At 43.3% G+C, this 20,815-nt stretch overlaps 1 protein-coding gene across 1 annotated transcript in view; it reads left to right on the forward strand.

Annotated features, from left to right (window-relative positions):
• TGFBR1 (transforming growth factor beta receptor 1) overlaps positions 1 to 20,815 on the forward strand; it is an 86,381-nt gene that overhangs the window by 13,528 nt on the left and 52,038 nt on the right. Inside the window, exons 2-3 of the mRNA XM_050938233.1 lie at positions 5,250 to 5,501; positions 7,176 to 7,418. Coding sequence (XP_050794190.1) covers positions 5,250 to 5,501; positions 7,176 to 7,418 — 495 coding nt within the window. The remainder of the gene's footprint in view (positions 1 to 5,249; positions 5,502 to 7,175; positions 7,419 to 20,815) is intronic.

The raw sequence follows: 20,815 nt of genomic DNA on the forward strand, positions 1-20,815 counted from the left end.
CTCCATTAATTGGGTTAGCAACCCGTGTGCTGGGTCACCCGGCTGTACCCGGGGCGGGGGTATGAGTTTAGAAACGGTGGCCCCGGATTTTTTAACGATACAGCTACACTCCTTCCAAATGCCGGAAGGTGTCTCAATCCGACTAGTATCTGCGACCCCCGTGCACTGGGGCTGCAGGGAACTATCGGCCAGGTGACATTTAAACGTGGGATGGCAATGGAGGAGACACCCTACGGCGGTCAGGGTTAACGAGGTCGTATAGCTTTTTGACCCTGAACCTGACTCTATAACGCAAACCCAATCTAGGGTGGGCCTCTCAGATTTTCTGCTGGCCACTTGGTGAAATTGTAGGTGTTGAAATTGCTCGAGCTCAGACTGTTCACCGTCCCCACTACGCCACGGGCACTGGCCCTCCCGAAGGCATCCTGTTCGTGATGCCATGTTGATCTCTGATTACTCTCGCCCCTCGCTCCACCAAAATGGTCACAAGGTGCCTGTTATCTACCAGGTAATGAGCGCTGGGATAGGGCGGAGGCTCGATCACTGGATGTCCTCGGGAGGGGTGACAAGTATCCCGAAGGTAGCGATGGGGATAACGCAAACAATGAGTTGTGGGGTTAAAATTGAGGGTTTATTGAATGGGTCACAGGTGCGGATAAGGACCAACTTAATACTAGTTACAACTTGGGCCTACAATACAATACTAGAACAAATAATAAAAATACTGCAATCACAAACAGAAGCTGACCCTGGTACCGCTCTAGGTCCCAGTAATTATTCAGGTCCTTCCAAGGGTTAGTAAAGGTGCTATTGGTGCTATTATTAAGCATAAATGCAATTACTCGTCTAAGTAAAAAAAAAATGCAGTAAGACAATTAAAGATTGCCGTGAGACTCCGGCCAATCCCCCTTGCCTTCAAGGTTTCCTGGTTAGTGGGTTTCCCCTCGCAGGAGCCTTGGGGCGGCTAGAATCGGCTTTCGTCTCCGGCTTATAACAGACGATTACAGGCTCAGTTAGTTAGCAGAATTAGCAGCTAGGCATACTTACACACACAAACCACAAAAGTTTCATCACCACCGGCAAACGGGTAGGCTTCTGAGAACACGGAGCCGAGGGAGACCTCGAGTTGATCAGGCTCGGTTACGGGTACAGGTTTCTGCGTTTCTCCCTGCCCACCGCTTGCACGGTGGGCAATTTATAAGGGTAATGACGTGTTCAGTTTTTTGGCCAGGTTTCTCCTAATTAGGAGATTTACAGATGTCTCGTTACCACCCTCATTTTGGGGGGGGGGGGGGGTTAAGGAACTGGCTGACCACAAAATTTGCCTAGCTCCAACAGTTACTTTCGGGGAAATGCTTCTTGTTTGAGAGTACATGTATGCTCATTTCCTGAACATGGAGGCCAGGGCAAAAACTGCCTAGGGCTGTGGCACTAACATGGGCACTAACAGTTCTAAAGATGGTTGAAGTGGGATATAGCCTTTTGTTTCTCCCTGACTCTTTCCCTGTACCTCTTCAGAGACACCTTTCACAATGCCATGTTATGAGAGAGAGTCACTTCTTATAGGAGCTACAGAAGAGGTCCCTCTGTTGCTCAGGGGAAAGGGTTTTTACTACTGATACTTCCTGAACAAAGAGAGAGGGGGCTCTCAGGCCTACTTTAGATCTGAGAGCGTTAAACAAATTCCTAAAGAAACCGAAATTCTGAATGATCACTCTACCTTCCATTATTCTTCAATCAGCAGCCACCACTCTCCAACTGCCCAGCTCTGAAGGCAGCAGCACAGACATAAGGGTGACAGTACCATACCATGCCATGCCACACTTACTTCTGTTCTGCTGCTGGTGGGGCAGTGCCTTCAGAGCTGGGTGCCTGGCCAACAGCTGCTGCTCTCTAGCCACCCAATTCTGAAAGCAGCACAGAGGTAAGGATAGCAATACTGTGACCCCCTTACCCTCCCATAGCCTTGTGACCACCTGCAACTCCCTCATTGGGTCAGGATCCCGAATTTGAGAAACGCTGGTCTCCCCTGTTAATTTTGTATAGAATAGGATTAAAATGCATGAGACCAATTTCATGGTCTGGGATGCGTTTTTTTTATGGTTGTGAATTTGAATTTCATGGGTATTGAATCTAGTCTTAGCCAAGCTGATGGATTCCCCTTTGAGCATCTGGTGATACACTCCACATTGCACTTTTCTATGAAGGTGGCATTTTTGGTGGCCATTATGTCAATCAGAAGAATGGGGGAATTGAGGGTGCTTGGTGTCAGATTCTCTGTATACAGTTTTCTACATAAAGTTTACCTTCATCTTCACCCAAGGCTTCTAACTAAGGAGGCTTCCAGTTTTCATATTAATTTAATGAGGCTTTGTGAAAAAGCTCAGTGAAGGTGAGAGGAGGTTTCATATTCTAGATGTTCAAGTTTTCTTTTAATCTGGACTAGACTAAGCCTTTTGGGTCTTTGACACAACTGTTCATCATCTTTGCACACACAATGAAAGGCTGTCCATTATCCACTTGACTATCCACTTGTATTTGGTTATGTTACCAGTTGGCTAACATGATGCATCTGGATAGAGCATTGGGTCATTTGACTAGGTCATCACAAGATTCTGTGGCCTTTCTGGATTACTTTCCCACATTAGACATTTGCAGAATGGCATCCTGATCATTAGTCATATGTTTTGCCTCTTTGTATGCAATCTCTCAGTGGTCTAGAGATTAGTGCAGTTTTGAACGAGTGTTCCTCCAATCCCTGTTCTAATAGATTCCAAGCCCACCTCCAGTTTAGATTACTTGTGAGTCACTAACAGTAGAATGAGAATGTGCAGTCATTCACAGAAGAAGAAACTATTACTAACCTTTTTGTAACTGTTGCTCTTCAAAATATGTTTCACATGTCCATTCTATGATTTGCTTTTCTTCACTCCTTCTATCAGCATCTTTCTGGAAGGATCTGAGGTGGGTCAGGAGTGGCTCCACCTTTTATGCCTGCATGCATGAGGTGCCGTAGGGTGCTTGTGCTGCCCTGTTAGGTACCACTATAGGGGAAAAACTCTCCAACTGTACACTAAAGCACGCATATACCTACAGTGAAATGGACGCATGCAACACATTTCAAAGAACAGCAGTTATGGAAAGGTTAGTAACAGTTCCTTGCATTGCTTTGGTCTATCCTAAACAAATCATTTAAACTCTTTAGCATTTACACCCTTTTAATATTGTTTTTAGACCTTGTTCTCGGTTTCTTGTTTTCCAAGTTATATATATTTGGAGCCAGATCTCCTCGTCCTATGATGAAATGTACAAGTCGAGATAAAGGAATAGGAAAAATCTGAATAGAGTTCTTGCCATACTGTAAGCCGTCGCTTGGATTGACCTGCTGGGCTAATTCCCATGGATTTCAGGGCATTCTCAGATTCCCCTTTTTCCTACCATAGGGCCTACCTTGTCCATGACTGCACTTTAAGACTCCTTTTAAAGTGGGATTCCCTACCTTGGAAGAAATTTGATGGAAAAGATAATGCCTAGACTCTGTATTACCATTCCGTTAAAATCTCTAGGGCTTGGGGGAGGGGGAGGCAGGCAGGCAGAGAGAGAAGGGAACACTGCTCCATCTGCTTCTCCCTTCATCTTCCCCTACCACCCAAAGTTCTTTATGCTGTTCAGGGGAAGATGGGAACACTGCCATAGAAGCATCCAGCATCCCTCCTTGTAGGTGGGATGAGATCCATGGGCAGAGGATAGGATTGAGTTCTTAGTTATTCTAATCTTCTTAAATGATCAATCCCTCCAGTCCCGTAAATTTTAATTCTCTTTCATACTTCACACTTCAGAACTAAACATTGTGAGTGTACCATTTGAAGAGAAGTGAGCAGTGCTTCAGTTTTTTTCTAGTTGTCTGCTATCACCTCTGGCGATCCCTGCTCTTTATTACTATTTGGTGTGTCTTCTACCCTTTGGATTTTGTCCATGAATGTTTTTAAGCTTTCACTTGTACTAACGTGTAATTGAGACAACCGCGTATTTCATTAAAGGTGTGCTTGCAAGCAAAGATCCTTTGTTTTTGTCCTTCATTGTGCCTTTTTTTTTTTAATATATACACATAACATGAAATAAACTTTTTTGTTTTACTTTTGAAATAGTAATTCCTTATGTACCTCTTTCAGCTGGAGTTCCTTGCCATGAGCCTGGAAAGACCTAAAAAGAAATGTTTTTTCGAGACACAAATTTGAACCTGTAGCATGCATGCGTGATCTCTCTCCCTCTCTCTCTCTCATACGTTCCCAACAAATAGATGGGAGTGGGATGTTGATAATGAATTCTCTTCTTTAGTTGGCTGTTTTTTGGTCAATAGCACTTTCCCCCCTGCATAGCCTTTCCATGCATAAACATAGTAGGCTTCCTTCTGAAGGCTCTTGAAAATTTCACAGCCCTGAGTGCCCTGGTTATTCCAGCCTAACCCTAGGTGTGTACATATGCTTCAGTCAAACTACCTACCATTACATGGGGGGAAGGCCTTTTGTCTACACTACTGGTGCTACATAGCATATATAGGTGTTCTATTGTAGTGCCTGTACTCTAGATGTGGAAGTTTCCTACTGTAGCTTTACAGCGAGGACCCAATCTAACTCCCATTAAAATCAAAAGGAGTGATCCTAGTGAGTTAAATGGGAGTTGGATAAGGCCTTTAAAGAACTTTAGCCCTTGGGTGAGGAGCATGTAAACTGTTGGGAAATAGTGTTCCTTTAATGCATGACATGTGGCTAACCGTGCGTGGTGGATCTTCCGCACTAATGATGTGCTTTTGTTTCCATTGAAACAAAAGCAAAACTCCTGTTGACTTCAGAAGCAGCAGGATTGGATCCTTAATGCTTTAGGTGATACATTGTTGTAGTACTGTACACATTACAGTAAACTTCAAAATAGTTCACTTTCTATTTTTGAGTAGACTTCCAACACCCATGACTTGAATGTATCTGTGGTGTGGTTATTTTGTTTGAGGGTGTGTGTGTGTGTTCATCTATACATAGTCAAAGTTGGAGCAAGCTTCCTGTTATAATCTTTCCTGCTCCCTTATTTTGTTAGCCTATTAAGAGGCGGCATATTTGCATTTTGTGTTACGATGCAGTACATAGTTTGGAAAAGTGGCAGGGGGAAAATGTTTCTGCCACTTAGTTTTTGACAGTTTCATAGTTCTAACGTTTCTTAACATAACTGCCGTGACCTCTTTTCTTTTAATACAGCATTACAGTGTTTTTGCCATCTCTGTACAAAAGACAACTTTACGTGTGTGACGGATGGGCTCTGCTTTGCCTCAGTAACACGGACTCAAGGCAAAGTCATACACAATAGCATGTGCATAGCAGAAGTTGATCTGATTCCACGAGACAGGCCATTTGTTTGTGCCCCCTCATCAAAGGATGAAGTTACTACTACACCTTACTGCTGTGTCACAGACTACTGCAATAAAAAAGAACTTCCAATTCCAACGCCAGGTAAAGATTTTTGGTTTTTAAAGTAATTCCCCAAAAAAATCAATGAAACTCATTATAAAGGTCAAGGAAACTAAACTGAGTACAAGTAAAGATGAGGGAGGGAAAAGAATAACGGAAAATGTGGAAATGGCGAAGTGCTAAATTACTTTTTGTTCATCACCAAAAAGATTAGTAGCAATTGTCTAACATAGTGAATGCCAGTGAAAATGAGATAGGATCAGAGGCTGAAATAGGGAAAAAACAAGTTTAAAAATTACGTAAACAAGTTAAATGTCTTAAAGACACTAGGGCCTGATGAAATACACCCTAGAATATTGAAGGAGCTGGCTGAAGAGATTTGAGCCACTAGCATTTATCTTTGAAAAGTCATGGAAGATGGGAGAGATTCCAGAGGACTGAGAAGGAGAAAATACAGTGCCCATCTATAAAAAGGGAAATGAGAACAACTGGGGAATTACAGACCAGTCAGCTTAACTTCAGTACCTGGAAGATAATGGAGCAATCGGTTTGCAAACACCTAGAAGATAAGGTGATAAGTAACAGCATGGATTTGTCAAGAACAAATGGTGCCAAACCAACCTGATTGCTTTTTTTGATAGAGTAAGAAGCCTTGTGGATGGCAGAGAGAAGTGGTAGATATGAGATATCTTGACTTTAGAACTGATCCCTGCAGGACCCCACTTGATATGCCCTTCCAGCTAAACTTTGAACCACTGATGATTACTTTCTGGGAATGGTTTTCAAACCCACCTTATAGTAACTCCATCTAGATTGTATTTCCCTATTTTGTTATGAGAAGGTCATGCCAGAGCCTTAATTTAGTAAGCAAGACATGAGAAGTAATTCTGCTCTACTCTGTGCTGATTAGGCCTAAGGTGGAGTATTGTGTCCAGTTCTAGGCACCTCATTTCAGTAAAGATGTGGAAAAAGTCCAGAGAAAAGCAATACAAATGATTAAAGGTCTAGAAAATATGACCAATGTGGGAAGATTTGAAAAAAAAAATTGTTTATTCTGGAGAAGAAAAGACAGAGGGGACATAAAAGATTGTTAAAAAGGAGGAGAGAGAAAGATTGTTCTCCTTAACCTCCGAGGATAAGACAAGAAGAAATGGGCTTAAATTGCCGAATGGGTGGTTTAGATAAGCACTGGAATAGAATAACTTACCTAGGAAGGTTGTGGAATCTTCATCACTGGAGATTTTTAAGGGCTGTCAGGGATGGTTTAGATAATACTTAGTCCTGCCGTGAGTGCAAGGGATTGGACTAGATGACCTCTTGAGGTCCTTTCCAGAACTGATTCTGATTCTATGAGGGCAGACCAGAGCATTCATCAGGCTTCCTAAATATTATTTTGAAGGTGTAGATCAAGAAATAAATCACTACTTAAGAAGTCTCTTGTATCATAATGCTTCATGGCTTGCATTGTGTGTGTCTTTCTAACTGCCCTATACTTAAATGTATGTAAGTTCAGTTTCCATGATATATACCAATGACTCTTAAAGAGCTGAGTTAATAATACTGTGTTTTACTGAAACAAAATGCATTAAACAAATTCTTCTGAGACCATTATCCGATGCAATATACTGTCACAAATACTAAAAAATGAACCCTTTGTTTAAAAACATACTTGCTATTACAAAATAGTAACATTACTTTTGTTACTTTTGTTTCTAGTCCCTGCTTCTGGAGAATCCGCTTCTAATCTGGGACCTGTGGAATTGGCAGCTATCATTGCAGGACCAGTCTGTTTTGTTTGCATTTCACTAATGTTGGTTCTGTACATCTGCCATAATCGTACTGTCATTCATCATCGTGTACCAAGTGAAGAAGATCCCTCACTGGATCGCCCTTTTATATCTGAAGGAACTACTTTAAAAGATTTAATTTATGATATGACTACTTCTGGCTCTGGGTCAGGTAATTTATTTCTAATACTTGTAAATCTGTTGATGAAAGTCTTGCCTCATGTGACTCAGGGCTTATCTAAACTTAACCTAGATCAACCTAGCTACGTCTCTCATCTGTGGAAAAAATGTGCACTTTGAGCACTGTAGTTAGGTTGACTTACCTCCCCAAGAGGCAGTAGCTAGGTTGACCAAATAATTTTTCCATCCGTCTAGCAGCATCTGCACTGGGAGTTGAGTTAACTGTATCAATGGGGAGGTGGAACCCCTTCAGTTAATATAGGAAGTGTCTATACTATGGTGCTATAGTGATGCAGCTGTAGCTGTGCTGCTTAACAACTGTAGTGCAGATATGGTTTAATCTTTAAACTCTAATAAAATCTCTGGTTGAAAACTTTCAAATGTGATATATGAATTTCTATGAGAAACGAGTGAGAGGTCACTTTAACAGATTTGCATAGGAACAATTTGGAATAAATCTTCCATAATTAGTTTTAGTGTTTCATATGATTACGGGTTAATATTTTTTTTTAACTTTTTTGCTAGGGGAAAGCACTAGATGAATGAATGATGCTATTATGTCTGAATCTCCTGATGAGTGTTTCATTTGACTCAGCATTCAGAAACATTACCAGATAATATCAAGGCAGAGAACATCTTTATTAGAAAATAGATTGCACTTCTGAATTCTGATGGTGTAAATAGCAACACAACTAAATTTTAAAAATGATTGATCAGTTGTTGCTGTGAGAGCACATTCTCAGGAGCACTATCTCTCCAGTACCACCTAATATATTTTAAAGAACTTACTACTTGTGAAAGGTGGTGTGTTGACAACCCTGGGAATGTCTCTTTACGTGTAGAATACGTTCGGCATGGAGGGCAATAGTGCAGGCTTTCTACTCAAGCACTCTTATCAATGTCTCGGCTCTGACTTGAAGGAAGATCATTTCTAGGGGATGAGAGTAGTGGTCTACATGTTCATTTGGTCTTAGCCTCTCTGCTAGCCTCACAGGCAATCCTGCTGGGGTGATGTCTTTGTGATATGGATCACTTTTTCCATATATACTTCTAGAGGAATAAGATACCTGATGATATTGGAACTCACTGGAGCCTTCTGTCACATTAAATATTTTTAACTGTTTTGTTGGTAGGAACAACTATACTAATCTCTTCTATAAATCAACCAGAAATACAGTGAACTTTTAACACAAACATACCACTCTTTTGTATAGAAGTGTTTCTCAAGATAACATTTTAAAATACAAATTCTGTGCTAATCCACTACTGAGAATTTTTTTAAAAAAGATCACTAGTTCAGATTTCAACCAGGTCAGTAGAAAAAAAATTATTAGTATCCAGTATCTGTATGAAATGAGTCTGTTCTATTTCAGTATAGTTCAGATAAGCAGGTAGTCTCTCACACCCTTTTGACAGTTCCAGCAAGGAGAGGCCAGTTTTTGACTTAGAGCATGGAGACTGAATTACCCTTTAATCCTCAGAGATGCTATGTTCATGTAAGGGTTGAGGCTTCTTATCTAGATAAGAGGAAGTAAGATTCGCTCTTCACTTGGTAATGACTTCCAAAACTTGAAATTCTGAAGTTATTGAAAGCTGTACTGACTGACAAGTTAAATGTTTGAAAGTTTACAGTGTGTTACGTGCTTCATGGCATATATATAACTGATTTTCTTTTTCGTTTTCAAATGAGGCTGGGAAGAGCCACTATTTTCTTACACAAAGTCCTGTATTTCACTGTTGGTACGCCAGCAGCAGTAAATTAATGAATGCTGTCTCCAAAGCTGTGCTTATTCAAAAACATAGGATCACATCTTGGTCTCAATATCTCTGTCAATGATACTTAAAATGTGTTGAATTCCTTTTAAAGTGTGTGTGTACACACACCCACAGAGGTGTCTGCTAAATGGAAAAGGACAGTATCAGTAAAGAATCATTTTTCATCTTTGTTAGCAGGGATAAATAACAGAGAATGGAAACTAACTGGAAGCTAGAACTACTACTTTTAATGTAAAATTATTTTAATTGATTAGAAGTTGATTTGATATATCCAAGCTCTTTGAAGGTGCCATGTTTAATAATCTATTAAGATTTGCAAGTGTGCCTGTGTATTGTTTGAGGGTGAATTGATGAGTGGAGCAAGAATAGATTGCTTCTACATCCACTCCATATTTGAAGGATCATCTTTTTGGAAATGCTCACCTGTGTAAGTACTGTTGAGCTGCAGGGGAGCCCTAGTGTAGCACAGACTTTGGGAGTACTTTTTAATTGCAGCATCAAACCTAGGTGGCATTCTCTGATATTGTCATAAAGAGGCTATGATTATGGGCAAACAGCACATGATCTTTGGGACTATAGTGCATATCTCTATCAAATTTTACTAGCTCATTTGGATTTTAACTTTACAGAGTTTGCTTGGACTAGGTCACTTAAATATTTTCTTATGCTTAATTCTCATAATACTTTAAAATACAAGTCATGGTATAATTGCAAGTAGACTGTGTGTGTCTGCATAAAATAAGATATTAAAACACATTCATTTACCTATAACCTATAAACGTCCAAGTTTGGTCAAGATGGCTGTCCAAAAAAAATCCCAAATCCTACAGTCGTTTGGGTATTTTTGTGTTTGTGTTAAACTTATTACCTTCTGGAATCTGTGGGCTGAGAAGAACAAAAACTTGTGGAGAGAACCATAAAGGTTTTTTTCAGTCTCTTGGTCTGTGGTATCAACATTTAATATGTTGCTTTGACTGTGCTATCCCTCCCTCTGTTCTCCTTCTTGCTACTTCCCCACAGCTCTCTGGATTGGCAGAGAGTCACTCCATGAAGGCCAATTTTATTTTGACTGTTAATTGGTCTTCCCATAGAGTGACTGTCTACTGATCTGGAACAGTAGACAGTCTAATTTTTTTTCTGCCTCACTTACCTTTGTGGGTCTTTTTTCCATGTTGAAAATATTCACTTGGCTTTCTGTTGTCAAACTTAACCCTTGAAAGACCAGGGACTGGTGCCAGGAGAGAGACTTTAATTTGCTTCTGGGAACAAGAATATACATGAGAACTGCTTAGTGGTTCCCAGATTTGCATATGGCTCCTCTGTTTTCATCCATAAGAACACAGAATTGCCATGCTGAGTCAGACCACTAGAGCATCTGGTCTACTACCATGAATGAGCAATGGCCAATAACAGATGGATGTGGAGGGGGCAAACAAGTTGCCTATTTATAATTATGGAGTAACTCTCTAACAGGGAAAGCTTCCTAATAACCCCAATTCTGAGTGGTTTATGCCCTAAGTATGAGACTACCCTTGTAGAATCCCCTAACTTATGTGTCTGGATGTCCTCATGACTTTTACTAGGCCATTGGCATCTTGTGGTAATGAGTTCCGCTCTTTAAATGTTTAAACTTGTGGTGGTAGTCTTGTATTTTGAGAGTGGTAACAGGAGCACCCAGATTTCCTTATTTTTACTGGTCATAATTTTTTTTATGCCACTATCCTGTCCCCTTATCCTGCTTTTGAGCCTGTTTAGTTTAGTCTGACCAGTTGAACTGTATTTATGGCCCACATTATCCAGTATTTGAGTGCCTCACAATCTCAAATATACAGTTATGTTGGTTTAAACCTCACTGAAGCTGATGGGCGTAATCACCCCCATTCAGGATAAATGTAAGAAACAATCAAGCTCCTTTGTAGTAGGAGCCATGGCTCAAAATAGAGCCCTTGCAGGAATGGTCAGAAGTCAAGCTATTTGGGTGGTGGGGTTTTGCTGAGGATTCATTTAATTTACAGCTCTGTGTGTGTGTGTGTGTGTGTGTGTGTCAGAGAAACACCACAAGCACGGGCGGGGGAAGCAGAGAAGCCCTGGTAGTGAGACCCTGACAAAGCAGAAAGAGAGCACGTTTGAGGGGGTAAAGTGCTGGCAGAAAAGAGGTTTGGAACTGATGAGCAAAGAAACTGTCTCCTTCTTCTCTGTTTCTTGTTGTTTTTAGGGAAAAGAGATAATGCAATCTTGTTTATTTACAAAGAAATACCTAGTTCCATCAATTTCTCCTCCTAATAGGAAAAAATGCACAAGATTCCAAAAACTGGCTAAGCATTCCGTTTAAAAGGGGTCGCACTGATGCAAGATTTGGATCCAGTTTCCCAGAAGAGAAACTGCAAACTGATATCCCTGTTGAACCAAAATGGAACAAATAATGGCAGTGGTAGCAGAAATCAGATGGCCAAAAGGAAGTTTAAACATGAACTGGAAACTTAACAAGCCTCCCCCCATTTATCTCCCCCCCCCAAAAAAAAAAAAAAAATAAAAAGGCTGGACACTTTACCAAAGGAGGAGTTAAAGTAGTATGTGGAAATTTTCCAGAAAAAGAGAGAGCTTGCAGGCAGAGATGAAATCTGGAGCAACAGCTACTGGGTCTGGACAGATTGGGGAAGTCCAAGCCATTTTCAGTTCTCCTAGTCTGGAATGGCAAATTGGATTGAGATTACCGAAAGGTTTTCCATGAAATGTGGGAGCTCAGGAAAGCTTTGGCCAACTTGGAACTTACTACCAGATGAGCTGCAGCCAGGACTTAAGGAGCTATGAAATAGGTTTTCCATGAAATGTGGGAGCTCAGGAAAGCTTTGGCCAACTTGGAACTTACTACCAGATGAGCTGCAGCCAGGACTTAAGGAGCTATGAAATACGTGTCGCAGATCACAGTGGAAGGCAGCTACTTAGATGTGGAATTGAGCCAGCCAGAAGACTTTGGTAAATAAGACTGGATATCTTCATCCTTTTCTACCTTGTTTGTAAGCCACAGATGCTGGTGGGCTCAGGAGAGGAGAAGATGATGTAAAATAGTTCAAAATTGCCATTATTTGAATTGAAACAACCTTTGATGGAAAAACTCCCTGGGAGGTGCTTTGCCTCAGTTCAACATCATAGCTCAAACAAGTGGCTGGCAGAGCTAACGGAAAGGGAAGTTTCTAGCAGCCAGCTCCAGTGGTGCTGTAGAACTTCTCTCAGAAAAGAGGCTGTTACCCAGATCTAGTATTAACCCATGACACGCAGTTTGGAGCCAGCCATCAATCTGAAGTGGCCAGTTCACAGCTAACAGCTAGAAGAAGAAAAAGAAGAAGAAAAAGCGGCTACTCCTGAACTGGCAGAGGACCTACAGAAACTTGTGTTCCTGTCATATCCAGGCAATGAGGACTTCCAGGATCAGCTTATAGATGCTCAACTGGAGTTGGACTTGTAGATAAAGATAAGTGAAAGGAGGCCAGAATCATTTCACAGCTGTGGCATTTTCCATGGAACTCAAATCTCTTTCCTTGCAGCAGTGTAACAGAAGAGGCAGCAGTCACTAGTGAGGAAGATGAAAGCTGATTGCCAGGAGCCTAGTAAGTACTGCTCTCTACTCTGTCTGACTGAAAAGGAGATTCAAATTTTTGGTTCATGGCATTTTTGAACAATTATGAAAGTGATAAATTTGGTATGGAAAAACAAGGGAAATTGACAATAATGCAAGACTTAAAGGAGACCATTTAGACAAATGCGAGGGGGATGGGCGAGGGGAGTTACTGTGAAAGACTGTGGCCATAAGAAAGGTTGTGTAAATAGAAGCTGAGCAGATGGTCACCAGTGAAAGCTTCTCACCTGGTTTGGAAGATAGGGAATAACAAGAAGAAGGGGCAAAGCTTTGAGGTACAAGGATCAGCCTCCCAGATCTTCTTTAGATCTAGGCAGTTTAACAATAATAATGGGAGTTTGGCTATCAGTGTGTAATGGAATCAGTGAAATGCACTGGGATAGTGGTCTAGTCTAACAAGTTATTAGGCCATACTCACTAAAAAGCCTAGGAAATGGATCAAAACCACCACCAAATTGGTCTCTGCCAAAGGCAGTGACTAGGGAATGTGCAGAGGTCCAAAAATGGGAGGGGGAAGGGCAGGGAGTGGGATTGGGTTTAAAAATTTGAAGCCTCTGTAGTTAAGATAATGGATGAGCTAATAATCTGTGCATTTCAATGACCTAGTAGATACCAGGAAAAGTCTTGAAAATCCAGTCTATGGAAATTCCCTTTATGGATGTGATCCAGGTGAAGCAAATAATTTGTAGCCAATTGGTTTGCAGTGAACAAATTGTGAAGCAACAGAAACCATGACCAGCTACCTGATGTGATAGCTCTCTAACAAAGGAAAGATGGAGTGAAGGCCTGTTTTTGAGACCCAGATTCTCAGGAAAATCTTAGCATCTGAAGTACTTGTGGGTGTGAAGTATGGATCCTCTACTACTTGCTGAATGGCTTCTGACAAGCTGCAAATAAGTGAAAAAGGAGCTACGGTTACAAAACATGAACCAGTGGCTGTAGTAACTGCTGGCATGGAAGAAAACTATAAAAGGGAAAGGAATAAAATTGAGCTCTCAGAATTATTTTTGGATTAGTTATTGCACAGTGCTGCACATTTAAGTGAGGAGCAACAGAACAGTCTTAAGATTTTCTGTTTAGGAATCAGGACTTGTTCTCCCAATCCAACAATGAGGCTGTAATGCACTGGTCCAGCACCAGATTGATACTGGATGAAACCACATAATTTTATCAGTGGCAAGGGGGGAAGAGGCATTACAGGCCACTTAAGAAATATATCAGGAAGGCATATATGAGCCTTCACCCAGTCTTTGGGCTTCACTCGTAGTTCTGGTTAAAGAAAAAAAGGCACCAGATTAAGTAGGCAATAGAAAACTAAATGAAGTCACTTTAAAGGATTCTTATCCATCCCACTCATGAACAGATGATACCCTGGATGCTGTAGCATATTGAATTTGTTTTTCCACACTGGATCTTCAAAGTATGTCTTGGCAAGTGCAAATGGATCCAAAAGACAGAGGAGAACTGCTTTCACAGCAGGACAAGGCCTGTGGCAATATAAAGTTGTGATTTTCACCTTAAGCAATAGTGCGGCCACATTTGAGAGAGTATTGGATGGCATTCCCCATCTCATCCTGTTTTGTTATATTTAGATATGCTGGTGTAGGCTAAAACCTTTTAACAAAAACTGATATGTTTACAAAGGGCCTGTGACTAGCCTACAGCTTTGTATCTAAAACTGAGACATAAATTGTTTCAAAAAGTTTAGATTGGGTGCACAATCAGTAAAGTGGGGGAATTTTCACTGATTAAGAAAATTGAGACTCTGCAGAACAGGCCAGCTCTCCAGATAATCACAGATGTACAGACAGACCAGGCATCCTTGCAGTGGCTTTTCAGATTCAGGAATCATAAAGGGGCTCTTTAGCAAAACTGTAGTGCAATGATATCAGTCACACACAGGTCTGGGCTTTAGCATGGTAGTCCTGATGTCTTGTTTGGTTGATTACAAATGCTGCCCCAAGCAGTATAGCAAGGAATTGGCTTTTCAAGGGAATGTGTATGCTCAGGAGGAGATGAATTAAAGGTTTCCCGAAGAGAGAATTCAAATATTGGAATGTATGTGATTGAAAATCATTTGGCACATGCAGCCACCGTGGAGTATAGTATCCCCTCAGAATGCCAAGGTGAAAGTTTTCAGGTTCAGTGAGACAGCTTTGAGTTTAAAGATGAGAGGGGGTCGAGGGGAGGGAGAAGCCCATGCGTGATGGACACAGGTATCAGCCAGTTGTACCAGATACATTGAAGAAGGAGGTTCTGAGGTTGTCATGACTCTAAAACTACTGAAGAGCTCTGGGTAAACCTGAAATCTTGTCTTTCAGTAACAGAAGTTGGTTCAATTAAAGATACTAACTCGCTTCCTGCAGTGTCTTCTATCCTGGGACCAAAATACCAGCACTGCCAACATCTAAAACTGTTGGACCTTTTGGGGTTGCAAAGACCATAGCCAAGCTAAGAGAATACCAAATAAAAAACAAAATACATGCAGGATGCAGAAAAATGTGGGAGTAAATGTGATTCATGCATTGTAAAGAAGGTTCTCCCTAAGACCAGGAGAGCCTCTCTGCACCAGTGGAATGCACTGCTGTTGATAGACTGGTAGAGGCCCAACTATGTCTCGGGCAATCAAGATTTGTTGATACCCATAGACTACTTCACAAAATTAAAGCTTAACCAATAACAAGCTAAGAGACTGAAAGAAGCAGAAGTTCTAGTGAATGGATTCAAAGTTTCTCTTTTGGTCTGTGAGCAACTCACCTGAGAACCCAAATATGGTGAAGAATTCAAAGAGCTTCTCAAATCTGCTATGACACTCCTTAGGGATCCACAATACCTGCACCACTCCGGCACACCCACAATCTGCTGGAATGTTGAAAAGGTTCAGCTGAACTTTGGGAGTTCAGCTGGCTAACTTTTTTTGTAGAACATTGTCAAAGGAATTTGGGCCAACAAATCTCATTTCTTGTGATGGCTTATAGAACACCAGTCAATGACTACAAAGTGGACCTCAGCACTTCTCATGTTTTGGTATGAGCCAGGGATCTCCACAAACCTCTTGTATCGAATTACTGAAGAGCAGCAAAGGAATTTGGAATACACAGAAACCTTACAATCCAATATTGGAAAAAGCTCTCACCTCTGCTAGGAAAAATGAGACAATAGCCACTGATGCAATGAAAAGATTCTATGAATAAGATCCTATGGAGAAACTTTTAAGAAGGGTTCATTCCATGATCCAAAAGAGAGGATAGGAGACCAAAGTTGAATAAATCTTGGAGGTACCCTATTACAGCACTGACTATCACAAACAAAGTGGTGGTTAGGGTAGAGTCAGGTCCCAGGATCTAATCAATGTTGTTCATAAGGCCTATCTGAGAGGGTTTCAAGATTAGGGATTTCAGCGTCGGTGTCCCCAGATCCTGAGACTGTAGCTGTAGAAACTAAAGTTTGAAAAGTGGTGACAGTAATGGATGCCTCATTTGGATGGAGACTGGCCGTTCCATTCCAGTTAACAGATTTTTCCAAAACAACACATTTGTCAGGGCAGGGAGAAAAACCTCTATCTGAGTGTAAAACCAATTTGGGCCGGTGATATGAGAAGTCTCAACAAACGCTATGTATATAATTTTGTATCTGTTAGAAAAATGTTTACAGATTATGTTTCTGAAATGGGTCTTTCAGGATGTCCCCATTTTGGACTCCAGTGAGATGCTGGATAGAATTCACATGTGGGTGTGATGCAGGGCTGGGGTGGGGAGAATTAACCCTCATTGTTGCTTTTGGGCATAATAGCTATCAGTCAGGAGAAAGGTAAGAAGACAATCAAGCTCCTTTTGTGGAATAGATAGCTGAAAAAATAGAAGTCACTATTCAAAACACAGTCCATGCAAGACCAATCAGAAACTGAGTTATGGGGGCACAGGGGTTTTACTGAGGATTGATTTGATTGCAGTTGCATGTGAGAGAAGCCACAAGAAGCACAGGAAAGAAACAAAGGCCCTGTATACACTAGCAAGTTTCTGCACAGTAAAGCAGCATTCTGCGCTGTAACTCCCGAGGTGTACACACCGACAAGCCACTTAGTGTGCAGTTGTAGCTCTGTGTGTGTGTTTAAAAAAACAAACAAAAACCCCCCACAACCCTACCGCAATGAGAGGCATACAACTTTCTGCACCGGACTACTGCGATGCCAGTGTAGACATTGTGGTCAATTACAGAGCTGCAATTGGCCTCGGAGGTGTCCCACAACGCCTGTTCTTGCCTCTCTGGTCATCGGTTTAAACTCCACTGCCCTGCCCTCAGCTGACCAACTGTCATCCCCACCCCATAAATTCCTTTGGAATTTTGAAAGCCCCCTTCCTGTTTGCTTGGTGACACATGCAGTGGTCTCAGCACATCTTTCCAGGTGGCCGTACTTGCTCCATGCATCAGGCGATCCACTCCTTCGAGCTTTTGAGCTGCTGGACCTCATCAGCATTTGGGGAGAGGAAGCTGTCCAGTCCTAGCTGTGCTCCAGCTATAGGAATTATGATACCTGTGGGCAGATTTCATGATGCATGACAGAAAGGGGCCATGACAGACATATTGCAGTGCAAGGTCAAAGTGAAGGAGCTGTGGAACAAGGTGTGGGAGGCAAACCATCGTTACGGTACTGTGCCCACAAGCTGCCGGCTCTATAAAGAGCTGGATGCCATGCTCAGCAGCGACACCACTTCCACTGAGAGAGCCACTGGATACTTCGGAGGCTTGTGTGCCAGTCGAAAGTAGACCGAGCCAGGAAGAGGAAATCTTGGGTGAGGTGAGGAAGGGGGACCCAAAGGCAGAGGATGACTTGGAGGTCAGGGATGCGTGCAGCCAGGAGCTCTTTCCTAGCCTGCAGGAGGCTAACCAGTAACAGCTGTTGGATGTTGGTGAAGTGCAATCAGGAGGGGAGGCTCCTGGTAAGTGGATTTCAGTCTGGGAATTGCTGAAGCGAATTGAGGGGAGGAGGTTTGTAGAAAGCAGGCTTGTCTCCCTCCACCTGCCTAGTCTGAGTGGTGGAACAGGAGGTTCCCTGCGTCCCTATACGGCTCCCCTTGTGTGCAGCACTTTCCACTTCATCGGAATCTGCCTCAGATCTCCGGGAAACTCTCTCTTGGAGATACTAGGCAATCTGCTGCCACAGATTCTTCAGTGGAACTGCTCTGTTTCTTGCGCCATTAATGGTAACTTTCCTGCGCCACTGCTGTCACGAGGGAGAGGAGGACCATTGCTGCACACAAGGGGAGCCGTATAGGGACCAGAGCAGAAGCTGCAGTGTGGGAGAAGACCCTCCCTTGATTCCCTGCTCACCCTCAGCAGCAAGATATCTTCCCTGATGATCACATCATGTGGAAAGTGTGGGGACAGGAATGATTCTTCTAAGAGTGCTGTCCCTGTGGGTGCTCCACTCTAGGTGATGGTGCGTCCCGGCGCTGTCGATCAGAGTTTTTCAGTAGCAGTGCCTGGTTGGGGCGCACGCACGCAGATGGTATTTCCCGTCTAGTTGGAATCTTCCTGAGTGCGTGTGCCCCACACCCTCCTCAGTTCCTTCTCATCCATCCTCGGCTGAAGACGGGGCTTGGAGCAGTGCTACCTTCTGTTCCCTGATCTCTATAGGAAACAGTAAAAAGAACATAGAAATAATTATTAATTCCCAGTTTCCCTTCCTTTAGTATAGTTACATAGTTAGTTACTTAGTTTACAACAAAAACAAAAACACAACCCTCAGGCTTGTCTCCCATTAAGATGCTCTCCTCGGCCATCTCTAACTCATAATGCCAGGAGCTTCAGGTTTCAAAGGATGCATCTCCTGTCAGGACTCCATGCCACAGTCAGATGGCCACTCTTATTGTGTGAAGTGCCTCGGGGACACCCATATCCCTGCGAAATGCCTCCATTGTGTGAGTCTCAAGTCAGGAGCTTGTCATGACAGGGATCTGCGCCTCAAGATCATTATGATGGAAAAATCCCTGCAGCCACTGTCGGAGATGGGAAAGGTAGAACCCGCTCCCACACGCTCCCCAGCCAGATTGGCACTGGTGGGGAGCGTTGCTTCACCGTCCCTGGAGCGGAGGCAAGAAGTTCAGCAGTCTCACAAACGAGACTCTAACAAGGGTAGGGGGTCTCGGCGAGATCCCTACCTCTTGTGCTGATAGCACAAAAGACAGCTGCTTCAGCCTCTTCTAATGCCCCAGCAACTGCTCTGACAGAGTTTAGAGGCAGGGACCAGACCTCCCGCGCGGGGAAGGCACCTGTTGACTCGGTCCCTTCAGCGCCGCAAACTACTGTGGCGCGGACAACTCGCTCCTCTTTGGCACTGAGAGGGGCTTCAGCACCAGCACCACATTCCTCGGCACCGGCAATGACCGCGGTGCCAGCAGCGTGTTCGGCATCGACACCCAAAACAGCTGCGGCACTCACAGCCTGATCAGTTTCAGCGCCAAAAGCGGCCGCAGTCCCGCCAGCGCGCTCTGCCTCAGCAATGAAAATAGCTGTGGTGCCGACAGCGCGATCAGCCTCGGCACCGAGAAGAGCATCGGCACCCAGCCACTCTTCTGCCCGCGCACCAGCAACAGAACCCCTGCAGGGCACCTCTAGGCTCAATACAGCAGGACACTCTTTGTCACTCTGTCCTACTAAAGAGCTGGAGCAGGCTTAGCTCAACCTAGGGAGCAGGAACAACAGCTTCTCACTCAGTGACCTTTTAGTGCCACCTGAGCCTCACTCTCCGCTCCTAGATACAGAGGACTCCTTTCTTGACCTGCCACTTTCTCCACCTGAGCTGGCTTTCACCAACAGTGACCTTGAGCTACAGCAGCAAGCAGAGTTCTCCCCTCCTCCTTCTCCTCCACAGGCACCTTTACCGCCTCAGGTCACGGCTCAAGCTCAGCAGCCTCAGTTTCCCTACGTTCCCCCCCTCCCCCCGTGGGTGATGCCTGGGTTCTCCTACCCCATGCCTTGGCCTCAGTGGTACCCGTGGCAGAATCTTCCTACCAATCATCTTCCTTTGGTGCCTCAATCTCCTGCTCCATCCACTTCCAGGGTGCCTGAGCCCCCTCCTGAGCCTGGGAGCTATGCACCATATCCTGACTCGCCTAACCCTAACTCTCCATTAGCCTCAGATGAAGCCATCCTCCGTCCACCTCCACAGACCGTGGACGACTGCAAACAATTTCAAGAACTTTTTAGGAGGGTTGCACTCAGTCAGAATATCCGCTTAGAAGAGGTTCAGGAGACTCAGCACAAACTCCTCAAAATCCTTCAACCATCTGCGCCCTCGAAAATCGCGCTCCCTATAAATGAAGCACTCATGGAGCCAGCTGACATTCTCTCTGGCAAACACCAGCTTCTCTAGTACCAACTTGTAAGAAGATCGAACGTAAATACGACGTTCCTGCAAAGGATGCAGACTTCCTATTTTCTCATCCACCACCAAACTCTCTCTTGTCATCGATGCAGTTACACAGCAGACCAAACAGTCACAATATCGACCTACTCCGCAAGACAAGGACCTTAGACGCCTTGATGTCCTGGGCCGCAAGGTTTATACGTCCTCTACACTACAATTCAGGGTTGCAAACTATTCTGCTCTCCTCGCCAGCTATGATTTTGATGATTACAGTAAGCTTTTCGAATTTGCCTCATACATCCCAGAGGACAGAAGAGCAGACTTCAAATCAATCCTGTCTGAGGGACAACTGATCTCCAGAACAGCCCTACAGGCGTCCTTAGACACGGTGGACACAGCAGCCTGTACCACTGCAACCGCTGTGGTTATGCGCAGATCCTCATGGCTCTCTGCGTCAGTCATTCCTAAAGAGCTCCAGACCAAAGTGGAGGATCTCCCCTTTGATAAGGACAAACTCTTTTTTCGAAGAAAACTGAACTCCTCCACACCATGAAAGATTCAAGAGCGACACTGCGCACCCTGGGCATTCACCCATCTCTTCCCAGGA

This window comes from Gopherus flavomarginatus, chromosome 2, assembly GCF_025201925.1.
Source record: "Gopherus flavomarginatus isolate rGopFla2 chromosome 2, rGopFla2.mat.asm, whole genome shotgun sequence".
Classification (NCBI taxonomy): domain Eukaryota; kingdom Metazoa; phylum Chordata; order Testudines; family Testudinidae; genus Gopherus; species Gopherus flavomarginatus.